At 48.2% G+C, this 24,897-nt stretch overlaps 1 protein-coding gene across 1 annotated transcript in view; it reads right to left on the bottom strand.

Moving 5' to 3' along the window:
• Positions 1 to 4,410: 4,410 nt before the first annotated feature.
• The window catches only part of LOC308568681 (heparan sulfate glucosamine 3-O-sulfotransferase 3B1), a 39,358-nt gene continuing 18,871 nt past the window's right edge, over positions 4,411 to 24,897 (bottom strand). The window contains exon 2 of the mRNA XM_081161911.1: positions 4,411 to 7,142. Coding sequence (XP_081018037.1) covers positions 6,524 to 7,142 — 619 coding nt within the window. The 3' untranslated portion in view covers positions 4,411 to 6,523. The remainder of the gene's footprint in view (positions 7,143 to 24,897) is intronic.

The raw sequence follows: 24,897 nt of genomic DNA, 5'->3' as shown, positions 1-24,897 counted from the left end.
ATAGATGGGAGTAAAAACATCTCAAACTCTCAAAGGAGGAATGCAGGCTTTGTGCCCACAGACATTGTGCAATAACACAACAATTTTATTGTCTTTCACGCCTAGTAATAATGAGAATGAGTGAGAATGGAAAAAATAAACTACGAGCTAGTGATAGGAACCGTGGGTTCAGATGAGCTTATTATAACTGAGGAAATGATGGCTGATGGAATCTTTAACCTTGAATGGCCCATCAGTGGACCCTAGGGAGTCCATTGTGTATTCAGTTGTGAAGGATAATAAAAAATAATTATCAAGCACATACAAAGTGCTGAAAATATAGTGTTGAAGATTGAATCTAGAAGGTGAGGTAAAATTAGGGATTTGAAGGATTTTAGCTCTTTACCAAAAAATCCCTTGTGGTATCCAAGTCTATCGTTCCACAGTCAGGCAGTTTCAGGAGCACATTACGGATGGTGCCTTGGGGGCTGCCTTAAAAAAGAGGGCCCAGCGGAGTGAGGGATGGGGGCAAGTGGCCACTGTGTGAAACACTAAGATTGTGTCTGGGTTTCCTTAAAGGAGACCCAGAGTGATGAGGGGTGGCTGCTTAGCACCTGACTTTGTTGGTGAAGTGTGCTACAGAGGAAAATGTTCTAAAGTCCATTAGCACCTTACTTAGCGTGAATCACCATCAGCTGGAGTCCTTGTGAAACTGAGTTTCTGGCTCAGTAAGTCAGTAGGTCTGAGAATCTGCATGTCTATCAGGTTCCCAGGGAGGCTGATGTGGTCCAGAAACCACACTGTGAGAACCAAGTTTCTCAGTCTTGGCTACATGTTAGAAACACTTGTGGAGCTTTTTATTTTATTTTCAAAATTTTTTACAGCTTTATTGAGATATAATTGACACACAACATTGTATAAGTTTAAGGTGTGCAATGAGTTGATTGGATACATGTATGAACTGTAAAATGATGGTCCTCATAGCATTAGCTACCACCCCCATCCTGTCACATAATGACATTTCTTTTTTGTGGTGAGAACATTTAAGATTTATCTCTTAGAAACATTCAAATACATGATGCAGAATTATTAGAGATAATCACCATGCTGTAGATTAGATCCCCAAACTTGCTCATCTTAGGACTGAAAGTTTGTATATTTGACCAATATCTCCCCATTCCCTGGCCCCTGGCAACCACCATTTTATTCTGTTTCTCAGTTTGCCTTTTTAGCTTCCACATGTAAGTGAGATCATTCAGTATTTGCCTTTCTCTGTCTGACTTATTTCACTTAGCGTAACGCCCTCCAGGTCCATGCTCAGGGAGCTTTTTACATGTACCAATGTTGGGCCTTGTCCCCTAGAGTCTAATGTAAAGGTCTGAGGTGTGTTAGGGCTCAGCGTTTTTTAAGACCTCTCCGGTCACTCCAGTACTTGCCCAAGCTTGAGAACTACTGTTCTAACCTGTGCCATCAGGTTGACAAGTAGATTTTACATTTGTTTTATTACCGTTCTGTGGAAAAAACTTCAAACCGATGGGGAGCAACACCAAGTCAGCACTCAGGGCCCACAGGTATTTCACCTGGTGGCACGTTCCGAGGTTTGCAGGAACAGTCTCTATATAATGCTGGCTTCTGAAGACCAAGTGTTAACAAAGATGTTTCTCCCTGGTCTCCCTATGGCCTGTTTCCACAGGCTGTTCTCTCTATGGCCTTCCCAAAACGTTAGGCTCACTTCCAACTTGGTCTCTACCCAAAATGTTTTCTTAATGTGACCACAGTCTCCCTAAATGTGAGAAAACTCACAGTGCTACCAGAGGTGATGCTCCTACGCGGGCATCGGTGGCCTCGACACCAAATAGCACCGGGCAAGGCGTTCCCTCTTCAGTTCTTCCATCTTCATGGCAAGAGGCAGATCTCAGGTCAGTGCTGGGTGACCTTCGCCAGGCGCAGCAGGTGAGCCCAAGGCTGACAGCTTAAGCTGTATCTAGCTAGAAAGTAATAGCATTGCTTTGATTTCATGGTACTTTTTCATGCTCATCTCCTCTTTTTGGCCGGAGATAATGCTTTTCACCTAAGATTATAATGTTTCCTTCTGAAATGAAGTTTCAATTATACACAATGAATTAAGTCCTAGAGACCTACTGTACACCATGGCACCTGTAGTTGAGGATAGTGTATCTTATACTTAAAAATTTACTACAAGGGTGAGTCTTATGTTAAGTGTTCTTATCACAAAAACAAGTAAGAAAGCAGGAAGACACTTTTGGAGGTGATGGATATGACTACGGTATTGATTATGGTGATAGTTTCATGGGTGTATACCTCTCTCTAAACTCATCAAGTTGTATATATTAAATATGTACATTTTTGTATGCCAATCATACCTCAATAAAGTGTTTTTAAGTCAGAACTCCTGGGTCGGAGCATTAATTTATTAATGTGGTGTCAGCTACTTTAAAACTCAACCAGAAATGGACCAAATTAAAGTAAATCTCAATTAAAATTTTTAAAAAATTAAGTGAAAGAGTGTTAAAATATTGAGTAATAATCTTGAAGACGGTATGCAAAATGAAAAACACACACATGAAAACAGAGGGTCGTTTGAGGCGGGCTGAAGATACAGAAATGCACAGCTGTGCAGGCCTTTTCTACTCTATCTCAAGGATACGGGTCTCTAAATAACAGACACGTGAGCAGGGTATCCCACCGCTGTCCAGGTCACAGCCACAGTGCTCGCTTACATCAGGCCTGTCGTGACACCCGGCTGTACACGGCCCTGCCAGAGCCTGAGCACCGGAAGGCTGCCCCACACGGTGGCCCTGGTGCTCTTGGAATCGTGAGTGCACAGCACTTCCTCTAGGGAGCTATGCTCCCCCAAGGGGCAGAAGGCTTGTCTCCCATCCTGTATCCTTCATTTACAAAAACGTGCCCCAAATGTTTATGGATTAGTTGGATTCTGGATTGGGCGCTTTACAATCTGAAAGGCCGACCTGCCTGCAGAATGCCTTTGTGTGGCGTGTATGTGTGTGTACGCATGTGATTAGTTACTGAATAAAACATCACTTCCTTGTCCGTCTGCAACACAAAACAAAACACAGAAGTACCCCCAAGTTGGTAAAATATATTTTATTTGTTCATACGAAGAAATAGTATCAATTACCAGAAGTTCATTTTCCTAGAAACATCTTTCTCTGTGTAAAATTAATTTGTGTTATACATAGGACAAAATACTCGATTTAATTTTTTGCACAGACTGGCTATTCTAACATCCAGGGATAACATCATACGCTGCTCGAATTTGCACAGTATTTCAGATTACGAGGCTGAATGAAACTCAGTCATAAATTAACGTTACAAAAGTGAAAAAAAATCTAACCACACCTTTAAGTTTTATTGACCATCCTTTTTGATAAACTGAAAAGAAAAAGAAAACCCAGTGACTCGCGTCAGCATTTCAGGTACATGTTAAAATGGAACTTCCCGTTGTTCTTATGAAAATACCCTGGCGGGATCTGAAACTGTTTCTCCAAAGGTCTGAACTGTATCTGTCACTCAAGGCGAATCCCATGAGAAGACAACTCCTCCACCGTCCAGTTAAGTCACCGCCTCACCAGGCACCACCTACCCGGTCAGGAGACCACTGTACGAACACAAAGCATGGGGTAGATAGAGCAATAAAACCCTCCAACTTTTTCGTTAACAATTTTGTTTTTAATGAGAAAGGAAACAAAACTGAGAGGAGTAAGGTGTTCCAATGACTCTCAGTTTTCCCTGTAAACTGGAACAAACATAAGACACAGGCCAGGACAAACTGCCCAACAGTGAAATGGTGTCTGTCTCCTAGCCGCTAAAGTGAAGCGGTGGCCTCGCAGTGCTGGGATGGGAAGACACCCAGCGGATGCTGCCTGACTTCCCCAGGAGGGCGACAGGCTCAGGCCCGGGGACAGCTCCCACCTGGCGGGGTGCGGCCTTGGGGCAGCTGCCCTGCGGGCCAGTCAGAGCCCGAGCTCGCAGAGCCCTGTGAGGACATGCACAGGAAGTCTGATTTGTTTGTTTTACACAGAAAAACTTGCTCTAGCCCTTCAGTGCTAATTGTCCACATCTGTTGGGATTCAAGGACTTGACCCAGAATAGAATCTTGACCCACTTCAGTGTTTATGACTAAAGGACCCTCCTTCTATCCGAAAATTTCCTGTTTCAGTTTTAAGGCAGGGAACAAATAACTTCATCAAAACTCCTCGAGGCCGGAAAGAGGGCAGGGACTTGGAGAAAAGCTTGTGCCCGCCTTCAAGCCACTTTGTTGCAGACCCGCCTCTGAACTTTCCTGCGATTCTACGTCATGAGCTGGTCAGATCACGGGAGGGGCCAGAAACTGGACAGGACGGAATTAGGTGGAAGATGTGAATACTGACTTTTACTTGATACCTTAACTGGAAAGGAATTCTCAGTTTTATTTCAAATGAGCCATCTCTTTTTATTAATGATTTTTAGAGACAGGGAGAGAGAGAGACAGAGAGAAACATCGATTTGTTGTTCCACTTACTTATGCATCATTGGTTGACTCTTGTATGTTTCCTGACCACGGATTGAACCCACAACCTTGGCATATCAGGGCGACGCTCTAACCCACTGGGCTAACCGGGCAGGCCTCAAATGAGTCTTCTGATTAGAAAAATGCACAACCAATTAGCACCCTATGCAGATATCTTTGATGATGCAGATACCATGCTAAGACTCCTGGCGTACCAAGTGCAGGTTCTGCACTACTTGGTAGAGGCAGTGTCAAAGCTAGGAAATGACTAGAACATCTCAGGAATGCACAGGGCCCCCAACCCCCTTCCTCCTACACAGCACCTACATGATAACTGTTTTGCTGTTGAGCATAATCTAGCCAGATCTGGGCTAGGTCATGAACAGGACATCACCTAAAGGCCAGTGACATCTCCGATCAGTTTCTAAAGATGAATTATTTTCTCTTCGTACAAGTTTTCTTACTCTATCGGGCAAGTTATCCCTTACAACATACAAAAATGTCCATTGTAAATATCACAACCGAACCATTACGACAGTATGCGTATCTTCCCACGTATGCCTTGGAGAATGTGTAACTCAAGTAACAACTCTTTTATAGTGGAAGCATTCTGGTTTAGAAAATTGAGGATAACGTGACTATGTCATTATGTGATAACGCTATGTGGTTACCCAGTTACCATTAACTAGTCATCATAAAAGATCCCCAGTTGCTCTCTCAACAGAGAGGCAAGGGGGAGAGCATTCTGCATCAGCAGCAACAATTCCAGCAGCCCTCCTGCCAAGACCTGGCTAAAACAAGGAGCAGCTGCACACGTGCTCACAGGCAACACGGGGTCGGCTTTCCCCGCCTGTCCTTACAAGGCCACTCCTGCTTCTCGTTGTTTGGCTGTTGTCTACAACAGACCATACTTTCAATCTGAGATGAGCTAGAAATTCCAAGGAGAGGAGTTCCAGACATCAAGCAGGGGGGCAAGGATTCCCCTCCTCTGCCATGCCACCTGGCCTTCTGAGGGCCCTTCTCTTTTCTTCCACCGAGACTGTCGGCCTACTGGGATGGGCCCCACACGGCTGGCTCTGCACCTGGCAGCACCTTGGTGGACGCTGATGGCGTGGGATGCACCTGAGCCCTTTGGGTCTCGACACCCGGGCACCCTTGGTTTGTGCCTATGGCTCTGCTAGCCTAGGGGGTTCTTTGGTGTGTCAACGCAGAACTGTCTGCCTGGAGAACGCAGCGAGGTGCGCTCATGCAAATTAGAAGAGACTGTTTTTATTTCTTTATTTCTAAAGCAGCACCCAAGCATCTCACACACGTGGCCTGGGAAAGAGGGGGCAAACATTTGCATACACTTCAAGCTGGTTAATGAACCAGGGACTAGGGCAGAGAGGATGCAGGGCCATCCTTCAGACTCAAAATCTGAAGTGCACGGGCCCTGGCACGCAGGCTCTAAGAGGATGCGGGTGTCCCTGCCGGGGCAGCGAATGCCCCATGCGCCGAGCACACGGGAAAACCCAGCGCGGGGGGCCTGGCATCTGCATCCTTGGAAGTGGCATCACGGGGAAGCTGCTCCAGGAGGCCGCCTTTCTCGGTGCAGCTCCGAGGAGGCCTCAGTGCTCCCGCCCGGCACAGGCGGGAAGAGAAGGGACGCTGGGGTGGGAGGCCCCACACACAGGGAGGTGACAGGTGAGTTCAGACAGCGATCGAGGGCTGCGTACCCGTAACAACAAAAATCTCAAGTTGTGCTTTTCTTCTTTTTAAATAGAATGGGCAGGGAGGGGGAAACGGAAGCACCATCGATTGTGAGAAAAAGAACCGAATATTAGGGTTAAACACTTTGGAATGTTAACAGACCGTGAAGCTAACTCCCTAAAGAGTGTGGCTAGGCAGCTTAGTGAATTAATTGCTCATGAATTAAAAATAAATTATTATAAAATATATTTCTGTACATTTTACATACATATACTCTCTCTGTGTCTCAATAGATACGCCACGCGGCGCGGGCCGGCGGCGCCCTCAGTCCCAGCCGAAGTCGTGCCCGGTCATCTGGTAGAACTTGCGGTTGAAGGGCCGGTAGAAGTCGCGCAGCCGCTGCAGCACCGCGCGGTCGATGTCGGGGTGCGGCCGGCCCTTGGTCTTGCCCAGGCAGTGCGGCCGGCCGCTGCCCTCGGCCTTCTTCAGGCAGGGGAAGCCCTTGGTCTTGTTGAAGTAGAAGTGCTTGTCGGTGATGATGCGCTTGAGCCCCAGGAAGTCCTGCACGCGGCCCAGCTCGCCGGCCGGGTCGCCCACCAGCCGCTCGCCGCTCACGAAGAGCAGCTGGCGCCGCGGGAAGTGGCGCAGCCAGCGCTCCAGGTGCTTGGCGTAGAGGCCGATCTGGATGGCGCTCCAGGACGCGTCCACCAGGCCCGCGCTGCGGTTGCGGAACGTCAGGCTCTCGAAGGGCGGGATGTCGGGCCGCTTGGACAGCGTCTGCGTGTAGTCCGAGACGGCCCTGGTCACCGGGTCGCGCACCACCACGATCAGCTTGGTGTCCTTGCACATGGCCGAGATGCGCGCGGGCGCCTCCCGCGTCACGAAGTAGCTGGGCGTCTTCTCCATGGTGATCTGCCCGTCCAGGGTTCTGGGCATCAGGTCCCTGCGCAAAGAGAACCGACCGAGCGGGTCAGCGGGTGACGCCTCTCAGTGTCAACCCTTCTAACCCCGGCTCCCTCCCCATTGGCAACAGTTGTAGAAATATGAAGAAAAAAAAAAAAATGCAAGCAGAATTTTTGAGCTGAAAGGTGCATTAACGTCCCACCTGAAGTTTGGGGGCCAGACACTATCTACTGGAAAGGAAAAGGCAGCTTTCTAGAAGGTACAAAGAGGAAGAGGCGTGTTTCTCCAAGACCCCCTCCTGGGTGTCACCTCCCTTATTTTTCAGGGTATCCTGTTTTTACACGGTGCCAAGCATCTGATGTCAGACGGAAGGATGTTGGCCTCTGGGTATGTGAGTTTCCTAAGTAGTAGCACCTGGGGCTCCAGAGCCTTCTCTGCCCGTCGCCTGCACTGGCTGCCTTCAGGTGCTCCACACGCCTGGGCAAACGTGCTGCGGGGACACGTCCCCCTGGCCCAGCCAGGTTGCACTGGCTTCATCACAGCGGCCACTGACAGCGTCTACCTTTTCTGTGAAACGCATACCTGAGGCAGCAAAGCACGCAGCAGCCAAAATGCTGGGTGACATCAGCTGAAGAGTAAACTGGTACAAACTTGCCAAGAAGGAATTTCCAAGACACAAGTCTAGAAGCTTCCAAAAACACTATAGACTCCATTAAAAAAAAAGGACTTGTGTGATATCTAATGCAGCACTAATTTAAGCGAAAGTATGTAGAAAAAATTGTTACAGCCTACAACAGATACAGGCCATGACTGCTGGACCAAAATCCAGCTTTGTGGTGGCAATTAGCACTAAAATAATAAGACTCGGTGCTGTAACACTGTATGTACCTTATATGTTCTCTGAGCCTCAGCATCCTAATTTGTGATGTGGGAATAATTCCACCTACTTTATTCAGTTGTTCTAAGGTTTATAAAACCAAAGCAGTTTGGCTTAACAGTTAAGGAATGTGGACTTGGCAGTCAGATTGCCTCGGTTCAAATCCCAGCGCTGCCACTTATAAGCTGTGTTACCTTGAAGAACTTACTCAATCTTTCTGGGCTTCCTTTCCTCAACTGTAAAAATAGAGATGCTAATACCTACCTCATGTGAGTTTAATAAGAATTAAAGCAATTAATGCTCACAAAGTACTTTGAACATGCCGGACATATGGTATATATTTAATATATAATCATTATTATAGCGTTCAATACACAGTTTATAGCACATGGTAGGAGCACAGTTGAGCATGTGTGTGAATGGGCTCATGTGTATACATCCAAAGGAGATGTGTTAACTAAGTGGATACTCAGTTTTAGTCACAGATGTACAATTTTCCATTAGCTATGAGATAGATATTTCTGAATGATTCCTACCTGAGCCCAGGAATTCAAAAGAAAGAAAGAAAAGAAAGAAAAGAAAGAAGAGAAAGGAAGGAAGGAAGGGAGGAAGGGAGGAAGGGAGGAAGGGAGGAAGGGAGGAAGGGAGGAAGGAAGGAAAAGACGAGACAGACAATTTCCACATCATTTTTGAGCAAATATTTGCCTCTCAGCAGGACATTCTAAACTTCCAGCTTCAAGCCCCTCTTAATCTACTGAGACCCAACTCCTGTATTGCGCACATTTACGGAAATGGTGATATAAAACCCTCACACCCACCAGCTAGGGCAACTCCCTGGAGGGCGTCCCTTCCTCCCAGCCAGCGGAAGGCGCTGGCCCTGAAGGCGCCCTGCCTGGCCCGCCTGGCTTTAGCTAAAGCTGATTGACCCACTTTGCCCATTAACCCCTTAGATTAATGCAGCAGGAGCATCAGGCTAATGTGATGGAGGGTTAGAGAGAGTCCCAGCTCTCAGCTTATTTTTCATTTCACTCAAAAGCAGGGTGATTCAAATAAAGTCCAAGTTTTTCCCCCATGTTAAGCCATCTGCAGCTGGACAGTCTTCAAGAGTTTAATACTCAGAATTAAAGTGCTACCACCATATTGAAGGAACCCAACCCCCAAAGTTGTTCAGAGCCATTGCTGGGGGGTGGGTTCGGGTCAGTCCTCAGAAAGCCCACCTGACCCAGCGTGGGGTTTGAAGCCCAGCCACTGGTTTGACTCTCAGCATTGATGAAGGTGTGTAACCCTGCACTGGTCACAGATCACTAATCTGTCCATACCATGGATTTTCCATCGGAACCATGAGAAAAATTTTGGTGTCCACCACTTAGTGTTTTTGAGACAACTGTGAACCTAACCTTGGTACCAGGCCTGGTGGCTAGTTGGTGCTAGAAAACATTCTCAGTCATCTCCTGCGGGCAGGATCTCAGCAAGTAAGGAGGCGAGGTATGCACACGGGTCCCTCGTGCGCTCTGCCCACACACGGGCCATGGGCAGGCTTGGCGCCCAGGGAGGCAGAGGTGCAGGACACTGGCTCTGCCCTCAGCTGGCCTGGGCTCCAGACCCACTGCAGGACCATTGCTGCCTGCGTTTCCTCAGCATCGTCAGGAAAAGTCTGGTGGGACTGCACACAATAGCTACACGAACAGCTGTAAGGAACCACACCATGGGCTTGGTAAAAGGGACACGGGAGAGCCTCACTGGCCTCCAGTCGAAAGGCAACGCCTTTTCAGCCATAAGCCAAGCCTCTCCGAGCTGTGGGCAGGTCTCCTGTGCTTGCCTGCCTGCTCGCCATCCAAGCCACTCTGTATACTAGCTCCAGGGGACCCCTCTCCCCAAGATGGTTTGCATTTGCACACGGAGATCCGAAAGCACTCGGGGACTCAAGACTTTCCTTCATTGTCACTCTAACAGCCAGGGAACCACGGTGTGACCCCAAGGCTTTTCAGCCCCTGTCCACTGCAGGCCACGGCCACTGTCCCCTTGGCATGCTTGGTGGCAGATGAGTGGCTGATGATCGTGGAGGTGCACAACTAGGTTTCCACCATTTCAGCAAACGCCTCCTGAGCCCTCTCTGCTGGTTTCCCTGGGCACCTCCCTGGCAGGTGAAGTGGAGCAGAGTATATGCCTCCCCAAAATCTGTCTCTTAGGCACAGGGTCAGCTTCGGCTGGTTGTGTTTAAGAAACAGCAGACACGGGAGGAGCTCTGAGAAACCAAGGAGAAGTTGTCATTTTGCAAGAGACATCTACATTTAGAAGGGAAATATCCATCTGTGAGGGTACCCTTCTGGCTGTGCCAGGAAGACATGAATAAATCTTCAGCAATCTCCTCAATAGAGAAGGCAGGGACTGAAATCTGCATAACAACTTTACCCCTTGTTGTTTTTCCTGGTCACTTCCCAAAAATGGCCTCTCTCTTCCCGCCTATATCTTTCTTGTCTTTAGCTGGAGATGGTATTTAACTTGGTTTGGGCCATTTTGGGGAGTTGCTCAGTTTTCCTGGGCCTCTTATATGTACAGCAGGTATACCTGTTATTAAAAGTCTGTTTGTGCTCCTGTTAATCTGTCTTTTATTACATGGGAATCTCAGTCAAGAACCCAGCAGGGTAAAGAGGAAATTATTTTCCTCCCCTAACACAGGGACTAGGCTCAGGAGGAGCTTGCGTCTCCCCAGCACACCCCTGGGGAGCACAGCACAGACTGAGAGGTATGTGGAGAGCTCCTGGCACAGAACCTTCTGGACTGTCACAGACAAGCCCCTCTCTCCCCCTCCCACCCTACCCGTAACACCCGGGCCTGGAGCAAATCCCTTTTTATTGGCTTCCTGAACCCACTTCCTTTTTCCTCTCCTTTCACTGGCCACACTCTCCTGTCCTCATATTCAAAATCCGTCTGAGCACAACAGTGACTCAGAGAAGAAAGTTTGAGGATGTGGCCGAGGGCGAGACCACTCATGTAGGCCCTGGCATGCCCATCCCAGCAGCAGATCCAGCCTCAGGTGGGCCTCCTGAACGAGCCAACAGGGAGGCTGCAGGTTAATTGAGCTGCTCATTAGGAAAGCCAATTTCTCAAACTGATAGTCATACCTAATAATTATGCAGTGCTTGGAGCCTGCAGAGGACTTTTCACAGACATTATCTGATTTAACCCCTCACAACAAGCCTTTGAGGTGGGTATTGCAGTCCCCAACTTGCTCATGAAGAAACTGAGGCTAAACAAGAGGGAGTGACTTGCTTAGAGGTAGGTCACTGGCCTGTATGTCAAGAGCCGGGACCTAGAGCCAACCTGTGGGATGCGTCCCCTGTCCCCTTCCATTTGCCACGAGCCCCTCCCCTCAGCCTCCTGGGTTTCCTTAATATGAGGAAAAGCACACAGCACCACATACTTGTCCTCTCTTTAAATAGATACCTCTATTTTTATCTCCTGTTCACAGATTAGGATCTTAATAACAGGCATTTCAGTGCTAGACTCAAATGACTGTGATCATAATTGTTTGAAAATGAGTCGGACTTCGGAACAACAGACCTCTTGGTTCACACACTCCCACATTCTGTGGGGCCTGGCATCTCAGCGGCTGGCCCTGGCCTCCTTCCTTTCTACCGGGTGTGCAGAAAGGGACACCTGGCACGTATGACCAATGAGTTCTTGTGAAGCCAGTTCGTCTAGTGCAACCCTGAGGAAGACACACAGTCCCCCCATGAGAAGCATCCCCTAGGACAAGCCTCAGAGAGACTAACCAGCAATGCAGGTGACGACACCATGACAGACAGTGAGACAGCTCCCACTTCTTCAGTGAGACCTACAGGTGAGGCAGACTTGTCCTCCCATTTGGCCTGTGGATGACAAGCCCAGTGACTCCCAGAAACACCAGATCTCAAAGAGCAGGGCCACGGAGCAGGAGCATGCGGGCGGGGTGCTCAGGCTGACAGCGTGTTTGGGGATATTCTCACGAAAGTGGCGGCCCTCTGCGCAGCCGGCCTCCCCCCTTTGTGCACCCTGGAACATAGGGCGTTTGAACTATGTGCCTGGCCCTTGCCCCAGCCCAACTGAGCCAGGCCCGTGTGGGTGAGGCCCCCACACAGGTTCTTTGAGAGGGTTCTCATGTGCAGCCAGGGTTGGAAACCACTGTCCCGTGGTATCTGCCCTGTAGTGAAGGCGTTTATTCTGCTGACATCCATGGCCACTAAGAGGAGACCATCGTGGGGGAAAAAATGAGAAAACAATTGTTCAGCTAATCCAAGACTTATTATTTGAGTCAAAGGAGTAAAGGTCTTACTCTCTCAGCTGACAGCAGACCAGGTCCCAGAGGGAGTGAGGGGGACGCCCAGTGGTCCACAAACTGCAGAGAACAAATAACCAGAGCAAACTGTGAATGCGGCCAGTTTAACGTGAGAAGAGGGTGTGTGCTGCCCTTAAACGGGAGTGTGAATGAGTCCACGTGTGTGCATGCGCGCGCGCACACACACACACACACACACACAGCTATCCAATACAAATCCAGCTACCAGCAGAACACAGGAGGCTCACTGAAGGAGCCTGAAGAAAGGTAAGGCCAGCTGCGCTCTCCTGATAATGAAAGGCTCCCAGATGCACCTAATTCTTTCATCATCAAAGTTAGATAACATCAGCGTAAACAGAGGAGAGGAAAACACACAGGTGGAGGGCGGACTAGCACTAGACCATCTGACTTATGCTTTTGCCAAGGTCTGTGGCTTAAAATGAAACTCAATTCATTTTTTAAAAAGATCTCATGAACCTATGATCAACTGATGTCAAAAATGCCCTTTGGGCCCTTCCTCATCTCGAGGTAGGTAGGTAAGGAGAGTGGCCAGAATCGGGTTTGAGGATTTAGAACCTCCAAGCTCAGGTCCCGTAGCTCAGGTCCCAGAGCACACCTCACTCCCCGTGCTTTTGCCAAACTGGAGAAACCAGCTGAGGAACTGAGCCCATGGCCTGAGCCCATGGCCTACAGAGTCAGACTTCTCACTGGGGACTGGCTGTCACAGGGCTTCAGAGAAGCACAGTGTACAACTGAACCTCCCAGGTCTCCGAGGGGCCCTAGGTGTGGCTGCTGGGAGCAGAATGTTAGATACAAACCTTCAGGCCTAAGTGAGCAGGAAATTCAAATGAGCCAGGGAAGACGTAAAACGCCCTGTAATTCTGATGTCCTCCAGTAGAGAATGTTGCCCTAATTCTTTCTGCTGCTTTCTTCCCTCGGACATGCCTGCTCGCAGGGTCCAGCAACTGGGATTGTTACTCTGAAGCGAAAAATTACACAACCAGGAACAAAAAAGGGCAGGAATGGGTGCAACCTAACTCACCCCAGCCAAACATGCTGAGACAGGGACACAAAGCTGACGAAGGGAGGGGGTGAAGGTCAGAGGAGGCCAAGATGCAGGCACACTGGGCTGGGGCAGGCCCAGCGCCGGCTCTGCCCCTTTCCCCTCCCCCTTTGGGAGAATGGCCTCTTTGCTTGGTTGCAGAAAGACCCCATATTTTCTGGACTACAAAGATTGTTTTTTTCTTTTTAGAAATCTACTTTTTAACATACTTTACTACTACGTAGTAAGTAATCATTTTTGGTATCCAGTCCTATGAATTTTGATAAATGCACTGAATTGTGTAACAATCATCACAATCAGTCCCAAACCTCTCCCTTGGGCTCTTCCAACAAGGATCCTAAAGTAAGCTGTTTCCACAGGAGAGGCTCTTACAACTGGCCAGAGGCTGCCCAAAGCATCACTGTTTTGGGAAAAACAATGATTGAAATGAAACAATGAACAGACTTAGAAATTTTGACGCAGAATTATTTACTGTTGTGTAAAAACAAAAGGACAAGTTGTTTTCATGAGTCTCTGTCAGTCCCCCACTTCTAGTTCTGCTCCCCACGGGCGTGTCCCCGGCCACCTCCTGGACCCTTGCCTCAGATGCCCGCTGAGGCTCAGCAGGGGAGGGCCGTGCTCTGCCAGTTCTGATGGGCTGCTCTGGCGGTGACCCGCGGGCTCAGGCCAGTCAGTGCAGCGTCCCCCTTAGCTTCTGCGCAGAGCCTCAATGCAGCCTCTAAGAATTCCCAAATCCAGAGTGCAGCAAGGAAAAGTCTTCACAAACAGCAGAATGGGGGTTTCTAGGGGGTTACATCTCTCCCCACCCACGAAAACAAACAAACAAACAAAGCCACCAAACTTGTTCCGGGCATCCACAGTCCCAAAATGGTTTAGGAAATAAGCACCCCCCCTTAAAAAGTGTAAAACAAAGAAAGTGCTATTTTTTTGAGGATCCTATAAACCTGACCAGACAAGTATCACAGTAAATGCAAAACTCAAAGATACTGGAATCCCGAGGGGTTGGGTGAGAGGGGTGCTCAGCAGGCAGAGCCCAGAGGGCTCGGGGGCAGTACTGAAGCGGTGACACGGGTCATTACACACTGGGCCAAACCCTCAGAGTGCACAGCAGCAGGAGCGAACGCTAGCGTGAACCGTGGGGCTTGCGGATGACGGTGTATCAGTGTAGGCACTATAGCCACAGTGCATGCACCACTTGGGGGGATGCTGATGTGGGGAGGTTGTGCTTGTGGAGGGGCAGAGGGCGTTCGGGAAACCTCTGCTCCATCTTGCTGTGAACCTAAAACTACTCTAAAAAATAAAATCTTTTCTATGAACTCTGGTGTCTCCTTGGGGATGGATGGGCCTCGCACCCTTAGCCAGGCCACCACAGGAAGTGGCCCGTTCTCACGCACAATCTCTCCGCACTCGGCTTCCTCTGCGGCCTGGGCTCCAGCTCGGCTCAGCTCTGGGGGCAGCAGCCCCGCGGCACCCACACTGGCCCCTTCCCCCAGCCACTCCGGAGGAAAGAAAACCTCCTCGCTGGGTGACACTGAGATTTGTAAAAGGTAGCGTGTCTTAACCTAGGACATGCAAGACAAGGGACAAAATACCAAACTTTCTGCCTTGAAAATGTAAAGAAAAAGTCTTATTTGATGAAAGGATGCCCAGAGGTTACCAAGCTCTCTATCTGGCAGAACTGGGGCGACTCAAACCTTTCCCTCAGCCTCTCTTCCTCAGGAGCCACCCTGTGGAGTCCCCAGGGCAGGAAGCGAGGGACCCAAGACCTGGATGATATTTGGGGCTCAGCATTAGCTGAGCGCCTCAGTCTCCCCAGCATCAGGAGGTCAGGAAACCCACTGAGCTGGCTAACTTGTGTGGATGAAAAAGGGGCTGCACACTAACCCCCACAGCTCAGGGGAGGCCTGCATGGTGGCTTCACACTCAGAGACCGACAGTAACCACAGAGGACGGTCTGGAACTAACACTTCCTTCCCAACTAAAATCGAGTCCGGTGGGTAATCACGTCCTAGGCCCATACCTCCCCTGACAAAGCTCCATCTCTACCTTAACTGAGCCTGTCTATTGTCTTCTTGCATCTATAATAACATGCCTTTGGAATGTCAGGGTAATTTCCTTTTTTCCAGACCCCTCAGGGCACAGCCTCCCACTAGAGCAAGAGACCACAGGACCCTCCTCACTGTCTTGTTGCCCAAATACCATCTCCACTTGCTGTAAATGCTCATTGTTAACTATCTGTACCTAGCATGTGTCTGTTTTACTCTTGATCCATGTGAGAAATTTCCCCTTCTTGCTTTCTGCCGCCTCCCTAACCTACCTACCACCAGTGAATTTCATGTAACTGTCCTCCGTTGATTGCAGTGAATAAAATAAGCTGCAAAATTGCCATTCTCAGGAGCGTTTTCTTAGCCTCTTGGGATTTGCTTCCCAGCAACTGTCGTCAGCGTGGCTCAAATAAACTCATGGAAGTTCTCTACAGGTTTGTATGTTTTTTATGTGGACACTTGAAGGAGTGGAAAGGGCAGCTGGAGGCATGGAAAGAAGGTGAGTTGGACAGGTGACGTGGAGGGGAGGTGACACTCCCAAGAGGTGAACTCTGCAACTGCCAGACAAGTCTTAGAGGGGCAAGACGTGGCAGGTTGTGGGGAGGGGGCGTCTCCTTCAGGTTTCAGTGGGCACTCGGTACTCCAGGCCAGAATTATTTCAAAAGAAAATTCCGGGGGAAGAAAAAGAGTGGGTGCCACGGTCATCTCAGTTCCAATCACAGGAGTCTCTGTGGTGACAAGTGTGGACGAGCCCCTTATCTTCTGTGGAAGCCAGTTGCCAACTCTAAATATCCACCCCAATCGGGACCCCAAAAGCTCCTTGATGTCTTTCTACCTCATGACCTTATAAATTACAGCGGACTTCGGGAGTCAAAAAGACAAAAGCCACAGCCTGCTCTCTCCTCCTACAGGATGAGACATCCGGGGACAAGACACTTTTCCTGGAAAGCTTGACTGTAGGCCATGGCTGCGGACACACAGCCCTGGAACTGTAAGTTGTAACTCTGGGAAGTTTCTTCCTTAAAACAGCTTTCCTCCCCGGGAGGCAGGAGCAGGAGGCAGGCAGGAGGAAAATGTGTCCCGGGACAGCCCCTCCTTATCTGGAACCTCCTTCCTGTGGTGGGAAGACTAAAGCTCACCAGTCCTGAGCTCCTCTTCAAAGGGCTACATCTCCATCAATAATCATCTCCATTTGGGGGAGATGTTTGCATATCAAAGAACTCCTTTGGGAGGGTTTAAGATAATTTAAAATGAAATTCTAAATAGTCTGTTCCCCATGTCTTTCTGGTCTTGGAGCTGGAGCAGTAGGGCCACAGGAAGTGATGTCATCATTCATTAAAACTTTGCAGGGTCGCCCCCATCCCTTTAAGGTAATGGGTAGGAAAGAAGAAAAATAACAAAGGATGGGTTCCCCCAGGCCTCCTCCTCTCCCAGCCCTCCCTTCTTTCTCTACTCCCAGCCCCCAACCTCCAACACAAAGATTTGGCCTCCATTGTCCTAGAATTTCAATACTGCTCAGAAAGTGAAAAGCCTTTGAATGCCATAAAGGGGTGGGGCACAAAAGAGCATCTCGCTCCTCTGGGTCAACTCAAGATTCCTTTCATTTTGGCAGAATCCTCTGTTATAGACCCTGCTTCACAAAGGCCCGAGTTCCTGTTCCTGGAAGGAGCCTGGCTGGGGGGGAAGGGGGCAGGATGGAGGGAGGGTTTCAATTAAAAGCTAATAGCCTTTTGTGTATGAGCTCTCTGGGGCATTGCTCATGTTTATTGAACATCACTGCGCCAGGACAAATCAGTGAAATCAGAGTAATCTGTGTCCGCTTCCTGGAAAAAAAAAAATTTTTTTATCGTTAGGAAGAAAGAGAGAAAGAAAGGAAGAAAGAAAAAAGTCTTCTGAGAAGCAGACTTTAGAAAGTAAAATCAGCCCTGCCATTAGGCCAGAGGGGTGGAGCAGAGGACCAAGAAATAAGGAGAATCAGGAACCAAACTCCAGCTGTGGAAGGGCCACGGGTGATGCACCCCTGCTCCTGCCTGGACAGATTCTCTCCCGTGTGGACCAGGCCTCTCTGGGTCTCTGGTCAGGAGCAGGCTCCTTCTCCCTGGGGGTGGTGGGAGCCCCCACTGTGTAGGTTGCTTCCCTGGCAACCAAGGGCCCGCCCCTCCCCCTGCACAGCTGCACTCCCCTGTTTCACAGGCTCCTGTCCTCTCCCCCAGCTCCCGCTTCAGCCTGAGAAAAGCTGCCTTCTCTCCAGCACCCTGGGTAACTCAGTGCAAATGTTTGTAAACAGGCCTTCACCCAAGAGCTTCTGAACCACTCAGCACCGCCAGTCAGCGCAGAGTGAATGAAAACCACTACAGGGAAGCCAGCACCCGCAGGGGCGCTCCCTGACCTTCAGCGAAAGCACAGTGGGCACTGGGCGGGTGAAACTGTGGGCTCTGGTTCCTGGCCTGCCACTGACAAGGCCCTAAGACCTCGGACGAACACTCAGAGCTTTGAACTCAGTTTCCCTGCATATAAAAATTAATGTATTGGTTCAAAGGGTGTTCTTTGGCTCTAAAATTTTATGACTTTTACAATCTCACTCTCCCACCTTCCCTATTCCACCTCCTCCTTCAGCCAGCAGTAGTTTGACACAAGTTGGCAGAGTTAAAGTAGAACCTTTATAAAATCTGATGATTGAAAATGTACAAACTGCCTAGCTGTGTGGCTCAGTGGTTGAGCATCGACCCATGCACTAGGAGGTCGCCAGTTCGATCCCAGGTTAGGGTGAAACCGGATACAGTGGGTCTGGGCTGCCTGTCACTACGTGAGCCAGTTAAGCAGAGACAAGGTTAAATCATATATGAGTGTTTATTCCAATAATGCTGGCAATATGGGAGAGCAGCAGGGTCATCCACCTAAAATCTACTCTAACTGCCCCTCCCCCCATAAGCCAGCTGCTTATATTGGGTAGAAGGACAAAGATGACATGGGGAAGTGGGCAAAAGGAATCAGAATGTATAATGGTTTACAGATTACGGGAAATTCGGGCTGGGGTTTGCAAAAGGGTGGGGCACCTCTGGGACCCCTTTGTTCTGGCAACAAGGTTGTTAATCTTTCCATGATCATAGGCTGTTAAGGAGAGTGGACCACATTCTGAATGTCCCCAGGCATACAGCTCTCAGTCGGGTTGAATGTGCTTCATCTAATCAGAACAGAACAATTACGGTTAACTGAACATGATTAATATTTCCTATAACTATAGCTAAAATCCTGGTTAACAGAGCATAACTAATATTTCTGCCTCTAACAAGTGCACATTCCCAGGTTTCGGGCTCAATCCCCAGCAAGAGCGTGCACGAGGCAGCTGATCAATGCTGAAGTTTCTCTCTAATTGATGCTTCTCTCTCTCCCTCTCTCTCTAAAATCAATAAAAACATATTAAAAAAAAAAGAAAGTGTACAAACTATATCTCAGGGGCATTGGTATAGACCAATCCCAAGAGCATAATTCAGATATGGATCAATGTCAAGTGTACCCTAAAACCATACACCCATTTGTTAAATAGCCTGGTACTGGGTGGAGTAGAAAGAAGAGTGGGTAGGTCAGGCTGTGTGGTCTTGGGCAAGTTGCCTAACATCGTTGAGCTGTCTTTCTTCATCTGTAAAATGGAAATATTTGTCCTGCTTATTTTATGAAAGAAAAAAAAATTGAGATTCAAATGTAGTTTGTAGGTGAATCAGCTTCTACAGCAGCAAAACCCTACCTGAGAGTAAGGTGGGATGAACCCTCATATCCCCTGTCATCTCCTTTGCCATCTGGTTCTAGATACAAGGAATATTTCTAGGGAAACACTGCTAGGAAAAAGAAACCCCAAATTCGTTCTTGAATTCAAAGTTTCATGTGAAAACAAGTATTTGAAAGAGTCTCGGTTTCCTGAAATTCATCACTTGTGCTATGAAGACTCCCACATTTGGGCCTTTCTTCTTAGTACCCTGGTAGGTCCTGGAGACAAAGAAAACTGAACTCCTCTCCTGGGTTGATGTCACTGAATGTATGTGATGATCCAAGTATGGGGCCTGAAAACCTTCTAAGTCCTCCCACCTTCTAAGTTCTGGCTGGGCTATCTATCAAATTAACCCGAGAAAACACACCAAGTTTATTACAGATAGATGTACATGCCAGGGGCGTCATAAGATGTGAGACCCAGAGAGGCATCAGGCCATTGAAGTTTAATATGCCATATGGACAAAAGAAAAGGGAACAGTGATGGGATTCCAGAAGGAAAAAATAGGCGATTTACTGGTAGCTGAAAAGAACAGAACACCTGTGGAAGGCAAATCCCTGCTAGACAACCCAGAAACAATGGGACACAGTGGGTGGAGGGTTAGGTGGTAGGGATGGTAGAGGTGGTGGTGAAAGAAATCTAGCCACCAGGCCTGCCTGGAGCCTTCCTATTTAATGCCGAGGTGAATGTGTTAAGAGTCTCTTCCTGGAACAGGCCTTTCCATCTGAATCCCTTGGGCAGGAAAGCGGGAGGGTTCAAGGTTCTTTCTGAGTGTTTTATTTCTTAACAACCAGCCTAAAAATCGATACCACAACAGGCACAGTTTGGGGATTGCAAAACTGTGGTCCCCTTTACAAGCCAAAGAGGGATGGGAAGCGAGGCAATCTTTAGTACAAACACACCTACTTTGGAAGGTTCTTTCTTTTTTTTTTTAACATGGCAGAGAATGGGGTTTACAAGGAGCAAAACCCCCACAGTTTAGGGGAAGAGGTCCATCCTGGACTGATGAAAAGAAACCACACAACTGCTGAAACCAGACCCACAGTGAAGACTTGATATCATCATTTGCCTTCCTGTAGGAGTTTGGGAAAAGAAAACTCCCAGTCAACTCTTGACTTAAGTCCAAGATAATGGCTCCGGCCTGCTCTCGGCTTCCCTTCTCCTCAACAAACAGAGCCCCACTTTATGGTTATCAACTGAAAACAGTATAAAGTAAATTAGGTCAATAAAAATCTTGAGACAGAAGTTTGAGTTAAGCTAAAACAAAGGGAAATGAGTGCAAATAAACGTCTCTTATCACAGGCTTTAAATAGTTCAAGAACATTTTAGAGACTAAAAGAAGTACTTCCTACCCAGAGAACATCCAAGGGGGTGTGTAAACTTGGAAAAGCTGCTGTCTCTTATCTCGCACTCCTTTGTCATCAGTACTTACTTCTTCCCAGTTGGCTTGACCTAGTGTTTGAAGCTGACCAAAAGGTGTCATGAGAAAATACGCGACACGGCAATGCCAATGGAAACCCCAAGGACATCCGTCAAAGTCCCCCCTCTCAAACCCTTTTTGGAATTCTCAGCTTGGGAAGTAATGGGAGCTTCTCAGAGTCTACTTTCAGCAGGGGAAAAGCGAGACTAACTTCCCCAAATTCTCATCCATTCATTGTATGGTCAACTATTTTTTATAAAAACAATGCATTTGCAACAGAGTAGTACTCGCCTTGTGTATTTCATTTCCAAAGATAGAAGAGATGGAAAGTGCTGGGGGCTGAAGCGATGGCAGAATGCTCTGTTATTTTTTTAGGACATCCCGTCGTTATTTCTTACATGCTCTGAGAACTCTTTGGTAGGTGATGCTACCTGACTGGAGAGTCTTAAAATTTCCAGCAAGTCTTCTGTGCTTAGACAAAGCATTCCCTCCCCACCCCACAACTCCCAAGGGAGCAAAACTGTAAGCACCAAGGAGATCAAATAACTAAATGCTTAATGAGAGAGCTGCTAAGAATTACAAGTGAGATTAGCCTTTTACCCTGCATTAGCCCAAATGAAAAACTAACCCTGTAACTACTTTTAAGCCTAATGACTATTTCTAAGAACAAAGCGTTTGGCTGAAATGTATTATCTTCTACATTTTGTTCTGTATCTGTTTGCACTGTGAATTTAAAATATTTTTGTCTTCGAAAGAAATACAAGAAAAACAGCAAAACACCACTCATAGGAAGCACTTAAAAACATTTGCCGAATGAAGGCATAAATGAGTGAATGAAAGGGAATGCGTGAGCAATGCATAAAGCTAATGACCAGGGATCACAGTGCAACAGCAAAGAAAATTGGGGGCAACCTGGAACAATAAATTGCCTTTTGGGCCAGCTTTGAAAATGGTGATGATCTCAGTACCCCGACGCCCAAATGAGTTAATTCTAGAGCAACATTCATGTCTCATCACACCCATTACATTAAGTGACACAATTACATTAAGAGGCCCTACCCATAAAGAAGGTCTCGAACTGGAATTCAGAGCTAAAGCAAAGAACAAGCATGGCTAAGACCAGTGTTTCTCATTTCTCCTGTGGGCCAGCAGCAAGCTGTGGCACCTCACTCATGAAGCTTGACTGCCCCACCTCTGGTGGCAGGTAACAAACCACTTTCCTTATTCACACTAATAAGTGCTTGCAGTTAATAATAATGAGAAAATGACTTTAATTAGCTGATTTATATTAATTGTTATTTTACTTATTACTTTGCTTTAATTATTATTAAACTTTATCTGCATTCACAGGCATCTGTCAAGCGATGATGGGGTAAGATACCCCGATGCCTCGCTCGTAGGGAGCGAGGGGAAAGCTGACTAGAAGTGTGGATGGCATCTTTAGCACGGATCACCATGGACTCGGCGCCACGGCAGGTCTGTATCGGCACAGGGATAATTCTTGCCCTCCGGGACACCGTGTATTTAGGAAGAAATTCCGCACGTGGGAAGTTTACCAATAGATATCGTATACTTGGTTCAACATGAGCCGTGTGGAGCAGAAGCACCCAGGAGCTGTGTCCTTTGAGTCAACGGAAGCTTCCATGAGCGAGTCTCAAGGGTAGGTGGCAATGAAGGCGTCAAGGACAAAATGTACCTCAGGTTATGAATAGAAGGCAGTGACTGAGCCACTTAGCCAGGGCTGGAGTTTTGTTTGTTTGTTTAGGAATGGTGGGCAATATTGGGAAGATTGGGAAACAGGCTGGGGTTGCCCTCCATCTACAGCGCCCAGCCCTCCACCCGCTGCTTCCCCAGACACCGTTCCAAAAGCAAAGCCTACAGGCCACATCCTCACCGCCTCTCCTAACGCTGAGCGTGCCGTTCGAGGGAATTCTCAGTTCCCACCTCTGCACCCAGCTCTGCGTCGCCCCAGCTGTGGACAAGGTCCTGCAACTGCCCAAATGGGTCATGGCGTTCCCTGCCCCCCTTCCCTTCTCCTAGAACATCCTTCCAGCCCTTCTCCATCTAATAGATTTCTATGACACTCATCCCTTTCTCACTCTGCGTTGGCAGTCCTCGCTCCCATCTCGTGCAAGAGCGCGCACACACGCGCACACACACAGAGTTAGCACCACCTTTATCTATCCGCTGTTACAGCTCTAGGAGGCTTTGAGGACTGGATTGGGTCTCGTTTGCATTGTGGCAAAAATAAATGACTGTTGGATGAATGAAGGGTGAACAAATAAATGGAGCAAGACAGGATTTGAATTTGATCTCAGAGGCAATGAGAAGCCACATCGGAATGGAGGCGAGAGGCATGAAAATGTATTAGGAGCGGGGGAGCCACTGCTTCCCAGCCCCACAGACAAAACAGATTTGGCTTTTAGCTGATTATAAACTTCCTGAGCCTACCGAGGACTGACACAAGAAAATACACAGAAATTTTACTAGGTGTTTCTAGCGGAAACCCGTGCACTGTGGAAAGCAGACCTCGCTGGATCTCTGACTCTAGCCTTTTACTGCCTTTGAGATATTTTGGAACTCTGTAAATTATAGATAATGTAGCAATGCAATAAAATTCTTGACCACAGGCACTGGAATAAGTGCTTCTGGGTGGAGGCTCTGTAGCTCTGGCTCTCCACCTCCCCTCTCGAGCTTCCTGCCTATTTTTATCTTCATCTCGATATTGTTTTATTCCAAGTAAACTTGCGTTCTTTTGACTTCTCCTTTGAACCAATGGTTCTCTCATTAATGACGAGTGAAATGAAACCCTTCACGTGATCCTTAAGGAAATTCATTCCTCATCATTATATCTGGGTGAGAGTCATAATTTTACCTTTTGTTTTTAGAAAACGATTTTGTACCAAAAAGGCTGGATAGCCTTGCGTCCCCTGGAAGGGTGCTCCCCATACCAGGGGCGTGGCCCCAGCACCTCTCTCTGCGAGCCCGGCCCCTGGACCAAGCAGTTGTGCTCGCACAGCGAGTCCTGCGATGTGTAACTGAGGTCGGCCTTTTGGTGGCGGCTGCCAGGAAGCTGAGGATCCTGGCCGGCCAGCTGAGAGCCATTTCTCAGGCCAACTCCTGGCTCCGCTTTACGGTTCCACTATTCATTCTCGCCTTTGACACTCACATTTGATGTATTTGTGGCCCCTCAGATAGCATTTAAAAACCACCCTAGGTACCTTTTCAAAAAGGTGGATACAAAATCAGTGCCATTCTGGAGATGTGACCTGGAGGGGGAGTGGGAGTGGCTATGACAGACAGCTCATTTCAAAAACACTTTGAAGGAAGGAAAAAAGCACCGCTGGTAACAGGTTAGATGCGAGGAAAGAAGAACAAGGACCAGCTTCAGTTTCTAAGCCCAGGTGATTGTGGGCATGACACTACCAGTGGTCGGAAATCAGCCCCGTAAACTGTAGCTTCCCACGGTGTTGAGGGTGGAGGTCAGCGGTAGAGTTTAGGTGCCTATCCAAAAGATGTCAGAAACAAATGAAGATTGAGGTTTTCCTGTCCCTGAGTGTAAACAGAAACAGGGGGAAGAGGAGCACCTGATCCTAGGTGAGAAAAGGTTCCCAGGGCTGGAAAACCTATCCCGGTGAGCCTGGGTAAGGGTGCGAGGTGGGGGGGGGGGGCAGTGGGAGGCCATCAGAGGCAGGGTGCCCAGAAGAATGGCTGCCTCTCCTGGAGATGCTCAAAGATGTTCAGCCGCATTCTCCATTCACTGACAAAGCCAAATAAAGACCTTAAGCTGCTACTTCCCCAAATGAGTCCACTCCCAAGTCCTGGAGCTGGGAACACATAGCCCTAAGCCCCTGAGCAAAAAGCCTCTAAAGGAGAGGGCAAGGGGTGCCTCTCTGCTGCCCCATGAGCACACTGGGGACATCAGCTCAGACCCTGCAGTGACAGTTTTCCTGGGCGTGCTAAATGCACAGATTCAACAGTAGCCTGGAGGCCAGCAGGACCACCAGGTAACACATTGAGGAATGGAATCAATGGCTATTGAAATGCTGTAGAGCTGGTGTCCCTGTGAATCCACCAGGAATTCCGAGATTTCTCTCTACGAGATGAATACGAGATGAATACGTGTCTGTCCAAGGAAAGACCCCTTCCCCGGGCCCCCTCTTTCTCTGATGAGAGACAGTTCTCTTCATATTCAGAACAGAAATGGGTTTGTTAAATATCATAATAGACTGATACCCTCGCCGACTACAAACAGGCATGAAATCCCCAGAGCAGGATTTAGGGACTGTGGGAAGTCTGAGAAGAG

This window comes from Miniopterus schreibersii (genome assembly GCF_964146895.1).
Source record: "Miniopterus schreibersii genome assembly, chromosome: 16".
Classification (NCBI taxonomy): domain Eukaryota; kingdom Metazoa; phylum Chordata; class Mammalia; order Chiroptera; family Miniopteridae; genus Miniopterus; species Miniopterus schreibersii.
The sequence above is the reverse complement of the archived record's forward strand: the minus strand, read 5'-3'. Positions and strand labels throughout refer to the sequence as shown.